Genomic DNA, 17,210 nt, shown 5'->3' with positions numbered 1-17,210 from the left:
TTTTTGGCAACAAACACCAGAGGTGGGTTTGGCGTAAAAAGAGCCATGGTCATGCAGAAAACAACCTAATCCCCACTGTGAAGTATGGTGGTGGATCTATGTGGGGCTGTTTTACTTCCAATGGCCCTGGGAACCTTGTCAGGATACATGTCATCATGGAAACTGGGTTGTCGTTAGATCTTCCAGCAGGACAATGATCCAAAGCATACCTCCAAATCCACACAAAGATGGTTCACTGACCACAGAATCAAGCTTTTGCAATGGACGTCCCAGTCCCGACCTAAACCCCATTAAAAACCTGTGGGATGAGCTGAAGAGGAGTCCACAAGCGAGGACCAAGGACTTTGAAGGATCTGGACAGTTTCTGTATGGAGGAATGGTCTCAGATCCTTTCCTATGTGTTCTCCCACTTCAAACATTCTAAGAGATGACTCAGAGCTGTTATCTTGGCAAAGGGAAGGTGTGTTCTCCCACCTCATCAAACATTCTAGGAGACAACCCAGAGCAGTTATCTTGGTAAAGGGGTGTGTTCTCCCGCTTCAAACATTCTAGGAGACAACTCAGAGCTGTCATCTTGGCAAAGGGAGGGTGCAAAGTACTACATGCAGGGGTGACAAAATACAAATTATTTTATTCAAAAACATTGATTTTTCTGTGAACAATTTTAACTGAAAAGGTTTGATTCATACAGTATGATACTGAGGGTAAGATCAAGCTGATAAACTGACATCTTTAAATCATATTTACCTAGGATGCCAATAATTCACGAGGGCACTGTACATGCAAATATATTAATGAAGAGTAATGCATTCTAACCTAATGGTGAGCGATTTCAGCTGCTGTGAAAGCTCCCACCTTATACTAAGTCTGAAGTCTATTATGTTCTCCATGCATGATGAAAGTATGAGAGACTAGCTTCCTAGATGCCATGTTCCTTGCTGCTGCTGTTTGGTGACTGACTTGTGATTAACAGAATAACATGTCACCAATGTGGAAAATATTACACACTGCCTTTTAAGAGGAGTGTTCAAAGCCTTGGAATCAAGTCACTAACTGTTGGCCATGTTGCTAAACCACATCACTGTGCTATTAACATACTTAATTAAAACCAACCAATTTCTCTCTGCCTCCTCGTGCCTCCGTCTTACTCCCTACCGCTCTCTGCCTCCTCGTGCCTCCGTCTTACTCCCTCCCGCTCTCTGCCTCCTCGTGCCTCCGTCTCTCTTCCTCACGCTCTCTGCACCCATTGTGGTTGTTGAACGCGTTAATACGGCATGAAGACATTAAATGGGGTATGAAGGGCTCCCCCACCTTATGTTACGGATTATAGTAAACCACTGAATCTCAGCCATACATCTGTATGGTCAATTTGACATTTGTTCTTAAAACAACCCTCAAGCTTCTCATGTTTTATCAAGGAGGAAAATCAAACATTCACCATAGAATAAATGATGACTTTAATGTTGTGTAGGTTATTGATCCCACCATTTAGAACATTATTCCAAAAGGCAGTTGTGTTAAATGTCTAGTACGTGTTCTCACAACCCATAAACCCGTTGTAAGAGACAACGTTATGAAAACATGAAACCCGTTTTGTGGCACCGGAATTTCTAACAAATACAAGGTCTCTAGGAAGTGGATGTCTCTGGATCAGTCAACTTCTGTGCATCCCAAATGGCACCAAAGCAGTGCACTATGTAGGGCATAGTGTGTAATTTGGAGACAAGCCTCGACTCCAAGCTGGAGGTCAAAGTACATGCTGTTGGGTAAAGTGCCTTGTCAGGGACAGGATTATACAACTCCACAAATTGGAACCCCTTGCTATGTTTATGCTGTGTGTCCACAGGCAAGTTAAACTACTATTCTCAACTTCACAATAAATGTAAAAAAAAGAAATTGCTGAATCATGAGTATGATTTTACTTATTTCTCACTTTATTATATCTTAAAAAACAAATAGAAGAAACCAGAGTGAAACGTGTCTGCAAAACAATAAGTTAAACACGAGGGGATTCTGTGACTACACACGGTAAGCATTTAAAAAGGACAGACGTGTGAAGGCAGTGTGACTAGTTATGTTTGTTAAACAGACATGAAACAAATATGTACAATTACAACTTAAAACACCAAAATCATTTCACATCATTTACAAACTACTGTCCTAGTTGGCATTCCAGTAGATAAACATTAGGGTCATGGTGGATATTGAATAACAAGCACTATGAGATTGAGTTAAAATACAATTAAAACTTTTTTTTTTTTTAAGAATCCAATATTTTACAAATAGCACTTTTCATCCAACTACTGTTTGCCGTCCCTCAGGCTGCATGATTCTGTACAGGTCCACAAATGGAAGTGGTCGTCCTAATTCATCCTACAATTTCAGGGGAAGACTGTTGCAAGCATGAATATTTTTGTCATTTCCAAAAGCACATAAATGCCCTCCCTGAACATGTAGAAGTCTGATTAATTCAGTGGATTTGGCTGTGACATACATATATATATATATATATCAAACAAGAAAACAATTTACACTTTCAAATACCGTCTCTCAGCCAACAAGCACTGTCTGTTTCTACAAAATGTGCCAAAGAACCTAAATAGAATGATTGTTCCCGCATGATCCAAGATTCACGGGCTAGATCCTAGAGTCAATGTTTTCCATGTCCTTGTCTTGGGTCTCTACTCCCCACAGCTTTTTAAAAGCTGCAACAGTGGAGATACAAAAGGCTATCTCTTGTGGCACTGGAATGTACTTCACCAGCTGTAATAAAGCTGGTGCTCTTTAACTGTAGCAACCGTGTGAGAAGCAGTAAAAGTTGAATTCCATTCTCAGTCAGGTGCTTGACCCTAACTCCATTAACTGCATTTTAGTCAGCATGGTTAAAAATAGAAAACCACCCCCAGATGTGAGATGTCATTCTGTTGAATATTGCTTATGTTTCAACAAGATCTAAAAGTGCTATTGACAAAGAAAAGCCCTCCATTTTTTGTACTCAGCAGGAGTAAAAATGTAAAGTCTGTCAGAAAAATGAATAGCATGCTGTACATTATGTGTGAAAGAGCTAGAGAGAGACTAGAAACCTCTCGACACCACTCTCCAACTCTAAACTGACATGATCTTTTCCGGCGACAGCTTGGACATGTAGTGCATTGGATTGGAAAACCTTGCTACCTGCTGGGAGCTGTGGATAAGACTGAGGGGGGGGGGGGGGGTGTTGTGTTTAAAGTCTGACCAGCTCAGACCAGTTCAACCTTGGAGTTGGGGTAGACGGCGACCACGTCATATCCCTCAGGAGGCTGGACACGGGCCATGGCGTGGGTCTCACAGTACAGGTTCTCCTCAATGAAGAAGTAGCCCCTCTGCTTCAGGTTCAGGCCGCAGTCATCACACATGAAGCACTCTGTGTGGTACAGTTTGTCTCTGGCCTTCACGATGGTGCCCCTATATAGACCATGTTATTAGTCAATCAATCAAATGCATTTCATAAAGCCCTTTTTACATCAGCAGTTGTCACAAAGTGCATACGTTAGTAAAATGTTAAAGATAATAATTATATAATTATTGAGAAGCAATTAAGAGCTATTTGAATATCATACATTTTCTTAAGTACATCCCTGTTTATTCAAGTATCCATTCATGGACGTGAGCATTTGCATAACCAATAAGGACTAAATAGCTTCAAAAACAGCCATAACTTTGGTTGAATCTGAATGTCCCTTGTATCTAGCCCTTTATCCTACCCACTACTGCTATAAAAGTAGGTTCATTCTTTAGTGGCCTGCCTAAAACCCAGTGTAAACGCTCTATACAACAGATCCATTGTGCTAAGCCTCCACAACAGTCTTGTTCAAATGACATCACTGTTTATCCATGGTGCTTGAGCAGTGTGGGGATTACCAGCACATCTGGGTTCCTGAGGAGGAGAGGGTGTGGTGCAGAGGTTGAATTATTAAAAAAGTGATATATGAACATCTTATAAGCTTGGACCTGTTGGAGCAGGACTAAACTGTGTCACAAATGGCACCCTATCCCCTATGTAGTCTCTGGTCAAAAGTAGCACACCATAGGCCTAGAGGGAAAAAGGTGCAATTTGGGGACGCACACCTAGTCTACAGTATCGTTGTCATCTTTTCGGTTTCATAATGACTCACACTATGCCGTTGCCACAGCGCGTGCACTGGGGGAGTTTCTGTAGGCCAGGCATGGGGCCCATGGGGCCAGGAATGGGGCTGCCCAATTTAGGGACTGGGGATTGAACTGGGGACCTTAGGCTTCTCACTCCAGACCTGTCAGTGGGGGACACACCTGTGGACAAAGAAAACACCGCAGTTAAGACCAGCAGAGTTCCAGGTCCTGTACAAGGTTACGGGGTGAAGGTAATGTATGAGGTTACGGGGTGAAGGTGAGGTTACAGGGTGAAGGTAATGTTCCAGTTCATGTATGAGGTTACAGGGTGAAGGTAATTAAGGTAATGTTCCAGTTAATGTATGAGGTTACAGGGTGAAGGTAATGTTCCAGTTAATGTATGAGGTTACGGGGTGAAGGTAATATATGAGACTACAGTGTGAAGGTCATGTTCCAGTTAATGTATGAGGTTACGGGGTGAAGATAATGCATGAGGCTACGGGGTGAAGGTAATGTTCCAGTTAATGTATGAGGTTACAGGGTGAAGGTAATTAAGGTAATGTTCCAGGTAATGTATGAGGTTACGGGGTGAAGGTAATTAAGGTAATGTATGAGGTTACGGGGTGAAGGTAATGCATGAGGCTGCAGGGTGAAGGTAATGTTCCAGGTCATGTATAAGGCTACGTGGTCCCGTGTGGCTCAGTTGGTAGAGCATGGTGTTTGCAACACCAGGGTTGTGGGTTCGATTCCCACGGGGGACCAGTACAGGGGGAAAAAACAGTAGTGAATGCATACGTTTCACACTTTAAGTCGCTCTGGATAAGAGCGTCTGCTAAATGACTAAAACGTAAAAAAGGTGAAGTTTCACCTAGGACCAGGTCTAGGACCAGCTGCCCCTCCCCTGATCCTAACCTTGACTATTAGTTGGGGAAAATGACAAATTTACCCATGATCAGTCTAGGGGCAACTTCACCCTACACCAGTATGAGCTCAGAAAGCAGTGATCAGCCCTGAGTGAAAAGATGGCGAAGAATTAAGGGTGTTCACACTTGGCTCAGGGAGACACCAAAGTCAGCTCCCATCCACCACAGAGACATCACTCCTCAGCTACCACTTCCCTCCCTTTGTGTGTTACCCTCAGAGGGCATGGCAGGGGTACAGGGCCAGAGCGGCACTCACACTGCTAGCCTCTACTTCTTTCTTCCCCATCTCTTAATTTGCCCTCTCTGTACCTCTCTCTCCACCCATCTCTACCTGTGCCCCTCCCGCCCCCCCCCCCCGGCCCCCGCCCCCCCCACCTACCAGGGATGCCAGGACCTGTCACACAGCAGGAACACATCAAATAGGAGATGAAATAAGCAGTTGCCTGGCAGAGCAAACATTCCACATTAAGGAGCAGACCATCACACCAGAGTGCTACAATCACACTCTCCCTGAACCACAGAGTGATGAGGTGCCAACATGCCCCTGGCATGGCCTACCCACCATACTGGTGAAGTACCTGGTACTTGACAAAGACGTTTCCGTCACTCCACTAATGCTCTGTGACTATGAGGTTTGAGTAATAACAGGGTCTATTTTTGCCGTAATAATTGGTCTATTACGCATCTAGTCATTATTGCACTCAAATTCTAGTCAGAAGTTCTCATGGGATGCTCACAAGTGAGAGGGAGGTTTAATCATAGGACTTGTACAGAGCCACTAAGCAGCGCTAGCGTCATTTGACAGATACACTTCATGTCTCAGCTGCCCCCGTGACACTCCCATCCATAAACTCCATAGGAGAGGATGTACCATGCAGATGGTAGGATCTTCATTTGATCACTCTTTTGTTACTGAGAATACTCCTGCACCACAGGAAATGCAGATGAGCGTTGTGATTTTTATAAATTCACTGAAAACCCACACTAACAGTGTTATATTAACAGTATGGCACTTTACTGAGGCCATTAGCTGGCCAAAAGGAGGCTAACCACTGATCAAGCAACATTATGGACTAAACGTTCAAATCCTGTTGCAGCAGGATTCTTTTGCTGTGACAATATAGGTCAAATTAAAATACTATATCTGTAGGAATGACATCTACTAAGAAGTCTTTATGAATAAAGTTCATAGCCTGTGATCCCCCCCAACTTGTAGACCCGGTGCCTGGAGTTTCCACCTATTTATCTTAGTTATTAGAGCAGCTTTTTATAAACCAGATCGTGGCTACCCGCAGTGGCTAATGGGAGTAACATTCCTAGATAAACAAAATAAAACATTATGTAACCCAGTCTATATTTCTTATTTTTAACAACCTCAAAAGGGTTACACTCCTACACAGGGGGTTGGCAGAGACTTCAGAGTTGACTTGCTTATTTTTCAACTACAGGCGGTACAGTGCGTGTCACATCTGCATCCTCAAAAGTAAAGTAAATATATGATCGCTTCCCTCCCATGCCTGTCTGACTATTATATGCCTCTATAAAGTGGTGGATTTTTCAGTGATTGGTATAGCCAGGGAGTTCACTCTAATAAACAGAAATCCGTCATGCCATCGTCTCCACCCACCACCCTCTGACACCACAGATAAGATCAGAGCCTGTTGGGCTCAAGCATAACAGACCAACTCGTTTGCTCTCCCTTGAAATCCCAGGGATGCCAATATTTTCAAAACCGGAATGTTTTATTTTAAAAAGGATGACAATATCACACGCAGGCAAACGCTGAGCTGGAAAAGAGAATAAAGTCCTTCAGAACAAAGCAAGGATTTCCAGACCGAGAGCAACAAACACAGAGCTTCAAGGTGTGTCAGCATCTTACCAAAAGCTTAACCCAGTGTCAATGACGCCTTTTGTGGTTGTGAAAAATAAATAAATAAGTTAAACCCTGCTGCAGGTGAATCGTCCTGGTGCCATTTAATCGAATTCTGTTGAAACCATTGACTTCTCTCTTCCCTAATCTCCTGTAACACCTGCAAGTGATTAGCGACAAATTCAAAGAATAACAAGGCCTGCAGTTCATCCAAAACCTTCTCAGGGAGCTCCGATAGACAGCATGCCAGGTTCCTAGGGATTATCTGGTCTGTTTGGGTTCTCCTTGAGGAGCTAGGGCCTGGCCATGATGGAAGAGGCTGATCCTAAAACATCACATGACTCCTAAGGACTTCAGAGAGCCTAGGCCTACTTCTTAGAATCTGAACAGTTCAAAAGACACATCAGGAAGTCATATATTTCTCAGGTTGTTTTGCAATAAACTTCACAGTCCTGTGTCTGGAAATAAATCACACGCTACACTTCCAACGGAAACTATTTAGCTCAAATATACAAACATATCTAAATGTACATAAACAATCATGAGTATACAGAATATGCACACATACAGTACCAGTCAAAAATCTGGATACACCTACTCATTCAAGGGTTTTTCTTTATTTTTACTATTTTCTACATTGCAGAATAGTGAAGACATCAAAACTATGAAATAACACATATGGAATCATGTAGTAACCAAAAAAAGTGTTAAACAAAATCAGAATTGTATATTTGAGTAGCCACCCTTTGCCTTGATGATAGCTTTGCACACTTGGTATTCCATCAACCAGCTTCATGAGGTAGTCACCTGGAATGCATTTCAATTAACAGGTGTGCCTTGTTAAAAGTTAAATAGTGGAATTTCTTTCCTTCTTAATGCGTTTGAGCCAATCAGTTGTGACAAGGTTGGGGTTATATACAAAAGATGGTCCTCTTTGGCAAAATACCAAGTCCATATTATGGCAAGAACAGCTCAAATAAGCAATGAGAAATGACAGCCCACTTTAAGACATGAATGTCAGTCAATGCAGAAAATGTCAAGAACTTTGAAAGGGTTTTCAAGTGCAGTCTTAAAAAAACACCAAGTGCTATGATGAAACTGGCTCTCATGAGGACCGCCACAGGAAAGGAAGACCCAGCGCTACCTCTGCTGCAGAGGATAAGTTCATTAGAGTTAACTGCACCTCAGATTGCAGCCCAAATAAATGCTTCAGAGTTCAAGGAACAGACACATCAACTGTTCAGAGGAGACTGTGTGAATCAGGCCTTCATGGTCAAATTGCTGCAAAGAAACCACTACTAAAAGACAACAAAAAGAAGAGATTTGCTTGGGCCAAGAAACACGAGCAATGGACATTAGACCGGTGGAAATATTTGGTTCCAAACGCCGTGTCTTTGTGAGACGCAGAATAGGTGAACGGATGATCTTCGCATGTGTGGTTCCCACAGTGAAGCATGGAGGTGGTGGTGTGGGGTGCTTTGCTGGTGACACTGTCTGTGATTTACCGTAAATTCCGGACTATGAACCTCGCGGCTTAAACAATGACGTGGCTAATATATGGATTTTTCCCGCTTTCCATTTTTTTTTCTCCAAAAAACACATTCTGTGACATGCTCAGTTTTTTGGCGGCATGAAGCTTTCATTAGACCAATGAAATTGCCGAACGGGTTAAGGTCAAACAACTTTTTTGTTTACTGTTTAGATTAAATTGAGCGCTCTCAAACTTCCCATCATTCTGATTACGGTAGTCATTTTGTCACCCTCATGGCAAAGACACGGAGAAATGCATATGATGCAGCTTTCAAGTTGAAGGTGATTGATCTGGCTGTTGGAAAAGGAAATAGAGCTGCTGCACGGGAGCTTGGTCTTAATGAGTTGATGATAAGACGTTGGAAACAGCAGCGTGAGGTATTGACTCAGTGCAAAAAGACAACTAAAGCTTACTGCAAATGTTTTATTTTTTGTTACAAGCCGTGTTTCATTAAAGCCTGTGTAAAGTTCATTTGTTTCAATGTACCGGTAGGCACCTGCGGCTTATAGACATGTGCGGCTTATTTATGTTCAAAATAATATTTTTTTTAAATTCAGTGGGTGCGGCTTATATTCAGGTGCGCTTAATAGTCCGGAAATGACGGTATTTACAATTCAAGGCACACTTAACCAGCATGGCTACCACAGCATTCTGCAGCGATACGCCATCCCATCGGGTGTGCGCTTAGTCCCACTATCATTTGTTTTTCAACAGGACAATGACCCAAAATACACCTCCAGGCTGTGTAAAGGCTATTTGACCAAGAAGGAGAGTTATGGAGTGCTGCAGCAGATGACCTGGCCTCCACAAATCAGCCAACCGCAAACCAATTGAGATGGTTTGGGATGAGTTAGACCGCAGAGTGAAGGAAAAGCAGCCAACAAATGCTCAGCATTTGTGGGAACTCCTTCAAGACTGTTGGAAAAGCATTCCAGGTAGAGCTGGTTGAGAGAATGCCAAGAGGGTGCAAAGCTGTCATCAAGGCAAAGGGTGGCTACTTTGAAAAATCTCAAATGTATTTTTATTTGTTTGACACTTTGGCTACTACATGATTCCATAGTTTTGATGTCGTCACTATTATTCTACAATGTAGAAAATAGTACAAATAAAGAAGGCATTTATAAATAAATAAACTGTAGGGTGAATGACATATACAAACCACTAAATAAATGGACAGTCATATAGAGCCACAAATCAGGGTACCTCCATCCTCTGCCTCCAGTATGCCCTGTAGGTATTTGAAGGAGCCGGACTGTTTGGGTGCAGAGGCTGGCTCCTCTGGGTCCTGCAGCATCTTGTACACGTCTGACTCTGTGGTGACTTCAAAACTAGGACCGTTCCCATTACGTCCCAGAGGAGAATGCGTCGGAGGCTCAGGGCTGAAAGAGATAACAAATTAAGTCCTTTTTAGTCTGAATTCAGTGTGATCAACAGCTTCTATGACTGAAATGTCTCCACTAAGTGTTGCATTGTCTTTAGATTTAATTTGTAAATGCTGTGACATGACTTATTTTTAGGGTAAAAAGAAAACGCAGTTTACCAAAGTAAAAATCCCAGAAGATACTGTAACATTAACAAGTTATACAACCCTTCATACATGGTCCTCACATTGACATGGTGAATATACCAGGATATCTTGAAACTACTGCAGAGGTTTTCCTCTCCTCCGTGGCCACCATGCCTCACCTGTGTGGGGAGTTCAGGCTCAGGCTGCCCATTTGTTTTGGCAAGACCCTGTCTCTGTCTCCATTGCTGCCATTGTTGTGTGCGTACAGGCCGGCTGGGTTGTTGTACTGCATGTTGTTGAGGTGCGGCGGCTCGGAAATGTAGGAGGGTTTTCGGCTGTATCCACTGCCGTTGTGACCGCTGCTGTAACCACTGATGTATCCACCGGTGATTGGTCCAGTGCTGATTGGTCGGAAATTCTGGAGAAGGAAAAAACAGAGGAGCCATTAAGAAAGGTATGGTTGTTTCCAATGCACTTCTATATCTGTCATAGTCTGCTTGTTCGTTACCTAACATTATTTATGGGAACATGAATTACATCATCTCCAAGGCATGAAGGTGACTGTTGGCACAGAGGTCAAAACACTTAGCAAGGACCTGCACAAACTATACAATGACGTAACCAAATACTTCAACGTTTACTTCTGCAGACAGACTTCTACAAACTACAGTGATAATCTACAGTGTAGTGGGTGCTACATGTGTGTTCATCTCTCCAAGCTACAGATTGCAATCTTTTGTTGATGTTATCACTTTTCTAACGGTTGATTTTAGTGGCATGACTGTCAAACAAAAGACAGTGACTTAATGGCTGTTGTAGGGGGCACACAATCATAAATCTGTAAATATGTCAAATGCAGTGACTTGTTTAAATGGTTGTGCAATACATAGTTGTCATCCCACACAGCCAGTCAGACCGTTGATTAATGCATGTGGGTGTGCGTTGACATTTACACATTTTAGCAGACGCTCTTATCCAGAGCGACTTACAGTAGTGAATGCATACATTTCACACATTTTTTTCCCCCCCGTACTGGTTGGCCCCAGGAAACAGAGGTTCAGACTCTCAAGGCAGGCTGCCTGTCTTGTCATCTCAGCAGATGTGGCCTGGTCTGGTCCCTGGCTGGCCCGGACCTTCCACGCACGGGCCATTTCTAAATCGCCTCTCTGCCGAGCCCTGGACACCATACCCAACCTGTGTTTCAAACCCTGGGCTTGGGCCATATAGCCAGCCCTCTCCCCAGCCCAGACAAGTAGCCCCTAGAGGGGGTGACAAGGAGAGGACCACCAGAGCAGAGGGTGACAAGGAGAGGACTACCAGAGCAGAGGGTGACAAGGAGAGGACTACCAGAGCAGAGGTTGAGTGTAGCTGTATCTGAGCCAGCAGTCCAACCCGTCCACCACCGCCCCCCCAACCCCTCCTCCAACCCCTCCCTCGTCCTCCAACCCCTCCCTCGTCCTCCAACCCCTCCCCCTCTCATTCTAATGATAACCGTCAGTAATAGTATCAGGAAGCCTTCATTTTCTGGTCTTGGCAACAAAGTACAAGAGAGGGGGAGAAAAATAAGAGTGCATTGTATTACGAAGTGTTCCTGCAGTGACATGACAGTAAACTTGGCCTTTTACGACTTCTTTAATCTGTGTAAACATGACGTGTGGATGGATTCCAGCGCCTCCCTCAGACAGTTACAATAGAAGCCACAGGGCCCTGAGCGAGCTCACCAAGAGGGAAAAGCGACAAGACTGCTGAAATGCTTGGCAAACACTTTGGCTACACCAAACCCTCATGAGTGTGAGTGCAGATAACTTCAGTGATTATTTTCTGTATTCAAGCATGGTAAATGAACAAACATGTTTGGATGTTGCCTGTTTAGTGGCAATTTTCATATTAACCGATGGAGCTAGGGAGACCGAGAGAGTAAAGTCTGCTTCAAATCCCTGGCACACACGTTTATGTCTGTTGAATGCCGAGACCACTCTAGTTGGAAGACTTCACTTTTTTCTGCATAATATGCAGATCTATGGCCTCGTGTCTGCAGCAAAAATATATGAGTGGATGGCAGATTTATAAAAAGGCAGCACATCTGATGCATAGCTTTTAAAAGTACCAGGTTGGTAACATTTAGGACCTGTAAGTGCTTTTAAGTTGCTCTTTGGTATGGAAGTTACCATTACTTTCATTAAATAAATCACAGTAAGCAGACTGTCCCATTAAACTGATTTATCGTGCCTACACCGGTCTGTAATGGGGATTTTAAAACGGCACATAAAATAGTTAATGGAGATCGTGCCAACTGGTGACACTCCTTCCACAGAGTGTGTGCTTTGTTAAATCATATCTAAAAATCACCTAGTAACCTTATCTTGTTATTTAAACCAACGCAATCAAAACTAATGTTGCTATAGTACTACCAGGCACTCTTTCAGTCTCTCACATACAGTTCAGTTCCTACATGGGAAAAACTGAAATCCCCCTTTCATCAACCCTTGACTCCAGCTCAGAAACACTGGAGAGAGAAAGCAGCAAGTATTTATGAGAAGCAGTTCTGTCTGCTCAGAAATTCTGACAGTCATCAGATTTCACAGACCTGTTTTACAATGGTGACTAAGCATGGCCCTTGGTTCTGGGTGACTGGCTACTGAGCCTGTGTGACTAGGCAGGGGAGGGGGGGGGGGGGTTATGCCTTTCAGACTGGGGACCGTTTCGACAGAACCACAGGACTCCTGGGAGAGAAAAAAAAACAGCCTGACAACGCTACATGTATTATAGTAATAAGGGCTCAGAAAGGAGGGGGACGAAATATTTACTGTTGTTACCCAAGTCGACACACTGCAGAATTTGGTCAGGGCGAGGTATAGAGCAGGAAGAGGAGCCTTATTCAAATCATATGCCTGCTTAACAGTTTTCCCCTCATATCACACCTCCCCATGGTAACTATGCTTTTCACATAACGCTCTGCATTGCTAACCAAACACAAACGAGCTCTTTATTATCCCTTTTCCTATCCCAGAGGCAGGCACAGGGGCAGTGTGTCCAGGGCTGGCTGGAGGCAGGCAGCCTGTTAGACAGACAAACAACGGGCTAGCTAGCGCTCAGTTCTCTGCTCTCCATGACCCCATCCGCTCCCCAGCACGCTGACAGGGGGAGAGAGACCTCTTGGTCAACCCAAATACAGATTGACATTTCTGGGGATTACCAGCTGATTAGTTATTACTTCACCCATTACTGGAAACAAACAACTAAATGTGGGGTCACAAGTTTACGATCTGAAGGCCTGGATGAATGTGGTGCAGTGAATGTGAACTCTCAATAGTACTGTGTTGATTGGGTATTTTGGCAGTGGAAAACTTTCATAATTGAACATGTTTGACAGAGGTAGCGTATGTATGGAACAGCGCACTAAAGCCCTACAGAAAGATCCTATAAGTACATCCCAATTAGACGGTATTGTCAGTTCTCAAATGCTAGGAGGGAGAATTCTCTCCCTCTTGCCAATGCGGCTTGAGAACGGAACCATCGTGATGCGAGTTCCATCGTTTCCGCATTCTAGAAGGTCCATACTTTCCAAGCCCACTGTAAAAGCCACAATTGTGATTCCAATGAGTGAGGGAATAATGCAGAGCAATTATTCCCTCACTGTAGACCACAGGCCTAAGTCCACATTTATTCTAGCAATACTGTCAAAATGAGTCATACTTTCTGGTAATTTTACAAAACTCTTGTCTGTTGAGTAAGACGAGTTCATGGAAATACTAAATTTTCCTCCTGTTTCCCCACAAATAGCTTTCGTTTCAAAGCTGTTCAGGCTCAGATCCAAAAATGCAGTCATTAAACTTTGAGAATCTCCCATGTTCTCCTTGTTCAAGGAAACACCACCGTGTCACTTCCTGCTAGCTAGAATTCCCAGATGCTAGTTTGGAATTTCCAATGACTTCAGCTGCTGGTAGGGAGTTCACGTGTGCTGTCTAATATGTCTGGAAAACAATCAGCATTGTTCGATGCCGGTAACCTCTTTCAAGGTATATTACACTAGCCTGGAGCAGGAAATATCCACGGTCATTCATTTAGCCTAACTCAAGGGACCAACCAACCATTTCCCTCCCCCTGAAGCAAATGAGCCAAAATGGTACTCACTTTGCTGTTTCTGGTTCAACTTTAACTCTATTAAAAGGAGACCAGAGTCTTTCAGTAGAGAGTGGATACAAGGTTTCCAAACCTCCCTCTAACCTTTCCAGGAGATAGAGAGAGCAGCCTTCTCTGATTACAAACACAGAGGTACTGCTAGCATGCATGTCTGTTTATATACAAAGTTTGAGTTGATTGCTCCCCCTCGTTCAGGTCTGGTATTTCCTCGCATTAATCAAGACAAGACCTCAGCTCGTGTTGAGATGGTGAAATCCAAAAAGAGGTCCTAATCCCCAGGACCCCTTCTCAGGAAAACTGCCAGTCTCCTTGGATTGCCTCAAGGCTGAAATGGGGTGGTCCTTCACCTTGTTTATCACTAGGCAGATTTATATCTTATTGCTACCATGCTTGCAAAAATAGTATATCAACCATGCACCCCAAGACCATTTGAAATATTTAGAGTTAAGATCAGTGGCTTTGACTTAGTAATGGATGTCACACATTAAATTTAAAAAAATAAAATAAAAAATAAATAAATAATAATAATAATAAAAAAAATCAGTATTTCTGAAGACAAATCCCCAAGAAAAAAAAACAATGTAAACTCAGGCTCAGCTACATAGACAAAAACATCGCTGTCCCATTCACCTCCAGTGATATCTAATCAATGAAAGAATTTACTTGCCATGTATTGAAGCTCTCTTTCATTAAAAAACGCCCACCAGCCTACCTACTGATGTGGAAGTCAATACATGCATCGGTCTGCTGTATATAGTTTCAAGCTTCAATTGATGACCGATGCATTTAATTTCAGGCCTTTGTGTGACCATTCAGCCCAGTTGACAGGGATTGCCCCACTGAAGTGACATGGGAAAACGACCAACATGACAACCAACGCCCACAATAAAAGAGGAATGGTCATTCTCAGATGTCCCAGCCACAATATGCGCATTGTCTGCTCGTTCTGCCTCACACTCTCTGGTCAGTGTCGGAAAACTCTGCAAAGTTCAACGGCAAGGGCTTGGCTTGCTTGAGTACGCATTTTGCAGATAATTGTTTTGAAACAAATTGAGGCCCTATTTCAATACTTTCCAAATAACAGAGGAACTCTAAATCATGTGAAAAACAGTAGTTTATCAGTAGATAATCGGTATAATCTTATGCATGTAAACAAGTGCAGCTCATACCTGTGGGGACTCAGACTCCAACGTAGCCATGAATGGACTGGTCTTGCCATCTTCAATAACAGTTGGAGACCAGACTTTGTCTTCAGACCTGAAAAACAATACCCAGGAAAGAGAGCCACGTTAGTCATTGTTTATCTATAAAAACACTCAGAGGCTTTTAAAGCAGTCATATCTGCTCCAATCGATGTGTTCACAGGTTATTTGCTCACAGCAGTCACTAAGAAGATGCTCTTAAAATGACATTTCTGGATATGATCGTTTGCGTGGAATAAAAGGGATGAAACTCAAGACACGTACACCATAACACAGTTAAGTTAGCAAAAAAAGATGACTTGAACTTTCATATTAAATACCACTAACCACAGCTGAATATAAGTGGCGTACGCCATGGGATGAGATTGTTCACTGTGCTCCAAAAAAATAATTTCACACAGTAGCAAGTGGCATACGTTTTTGTTTGGCAGGCATAACACTGGCAGCTAAAGATGACCACATTCCAGTACACTAATGATAGTCATCTCTACAGCAGATCAGCAAAACTATGGCATGACCTCGGTACATCTTGTTATTAGATTAGATGAACATGTTAAGACAGTCATCCAGGTGGACAGAAACAATAGGATGGCAAGGGGTCAAATAAGGATAGTCTGCTCTCTGTGTCCAATGACATTGAATGAAGGACAATGGGGTTTATTGTACAAAGTGATTTTTTTCCTATCATGGCTAGGCCCATATATGTACTAAATACAGAATCTGTTGCTGTTCGTATAATGTATTGTACTTTTGTCCTGTATTAACCTTTACGGGATCAGTGTCCCTATACCGGGGCGGAGGAGCTAACATGCGGTAATGTGATTAGCATAACAGTTGTAAGTAACCACAAACTTTCCAGGACATAGACATGTCTTATATGGGCAGAAAGCTTAAAATACTTGTTAATCTAACTGCACTGTCCAATTTACAGTAGCTATTACAGTGGAAAAAAATACCATGCTATTGTTTGAGAGAGCACAACAAACTTTTATCACAGCAACTGCTAAATAATGTACTTCCATTCAGTAGTCTTGCTCTGATTTGTCATCCTGAGGGTCCCAGAGATAAGATGTAGAATCGTTTTGTTTGATAAAACCGATTTTTATATTAAAAATGTAGGAACTGGGTTCTACAGTTTGAACCCCTGCTGTCTCTGGCTCCACACCCACCCCGCCATCTAGATTTGTGAAAGTTAGAGTAGAAGCTAATGATCCATCATGTATGACATTCCTGGGAGTGTGTCATCTTAAATGTTGTATTACCATATCATTTCTGTATGTTCTCTATAGTTATGTACTGTATTAATTGACCAATTCGGCACATTTGGGCAGACTTGATACAAAATATTGTCTAGTATTGCAATGCTTCACTGGATCAATCTGAAAATTCGGACACACTGCTGCCATCTAGTGGACAAAATTTAAATCGCACCTAAACTGCAATATATTATGGCCTCTTGCGTTTCAAAGATGGAAAAAAAGAAGCACACATTTTTTGGTTTGGATGATCTTTTACCAGATCTAATGTGTTATTCTCCTACATTCATTTCACATTTCCACAAACATCAGTGTTTCCTTTCAAATAGTATCAAGAATATGCATATTCTTACTTCAGGTCCTGAGCTACAGGCAGTTAGATTTGGGTGTCATTTTAGGCAAAAAATAAATAAGTTATGATCTTAAGAGGTTTAAAATGCAATAGGCTAGTCTACATGCCCTGTGCTACACGTCCCAGACAGAATTGCATCAGCAAGATTTAGAACTTCCCATAAAACCATATGGTAATAAAAAGGTGTAATCCAAATTGGCATGGCATTATACAGCATTTAATGGCACACTGTTGAGGGGGTAGGAAAAGACTTGAGGGAGTAGTGAGTAATGCTTTTTAGAATTCCTGAACCATTTTC

The 17,210-nt window shown here is 42.7% G+C and overlaps 1 protein-coding gene across 1 annotated transcript in view; it reads right to left on the bottom strand.

The window, feature by feature from the left end:
• Positions 1-1,911: 1,911 nt before the first annotated feature.
• The window catches only part of LOC115154004 (PDZ and LIM domain protein 4), a 35,906-nt gene continuing 20,607 nt past the window's right edge, over positions 1,912-17,210 (bottom strand). The window contains exons 3-7 of the mRNA XM_029699757.1: positions 15,272-15,359; positions 10,139-10,377; positions 9,656-9,831; positions 4,155-4,308; positions 1,912-3,444 (exon numbers count right to left, since the gene is read on the bottom strand). Of these exons, the coding sequence (XP_029555617.1) occupies positions 3,240-3,444; positions 4,155-4,308; positions 9,656-9,831; positions 10,139-10,377; positions 15,272-15,359 (862 nt within the window). The 3' untranslated portion in view covers positions 1,912-3,239. The remainder of the gene's footprint in view (positions 3,445-4,154; positions 4,309-9,655; positions 9,832-10,138; positions 10,378-15,271; positions 15,360-17,210) is intronic.

The sequence above is a fragment of the Salmo trutta genome, chromosome 19 (genome assembly GCF_901001165.1).
Source record: "Salmo trutta chromosome 19, fSalTru1.1, whole genome shotgun sequence".
Taxonomy (NCBI): Eukaryota; Metazoa; Chordata; class Actinopteri; order Salmoniformes; family Salmonidae; genus Salmo; species Salmo trutta.
Note: the sequence above shows the minus strand (reverse complement) of the source record. Positions and strands in the feature narration are given on the sequence as shown.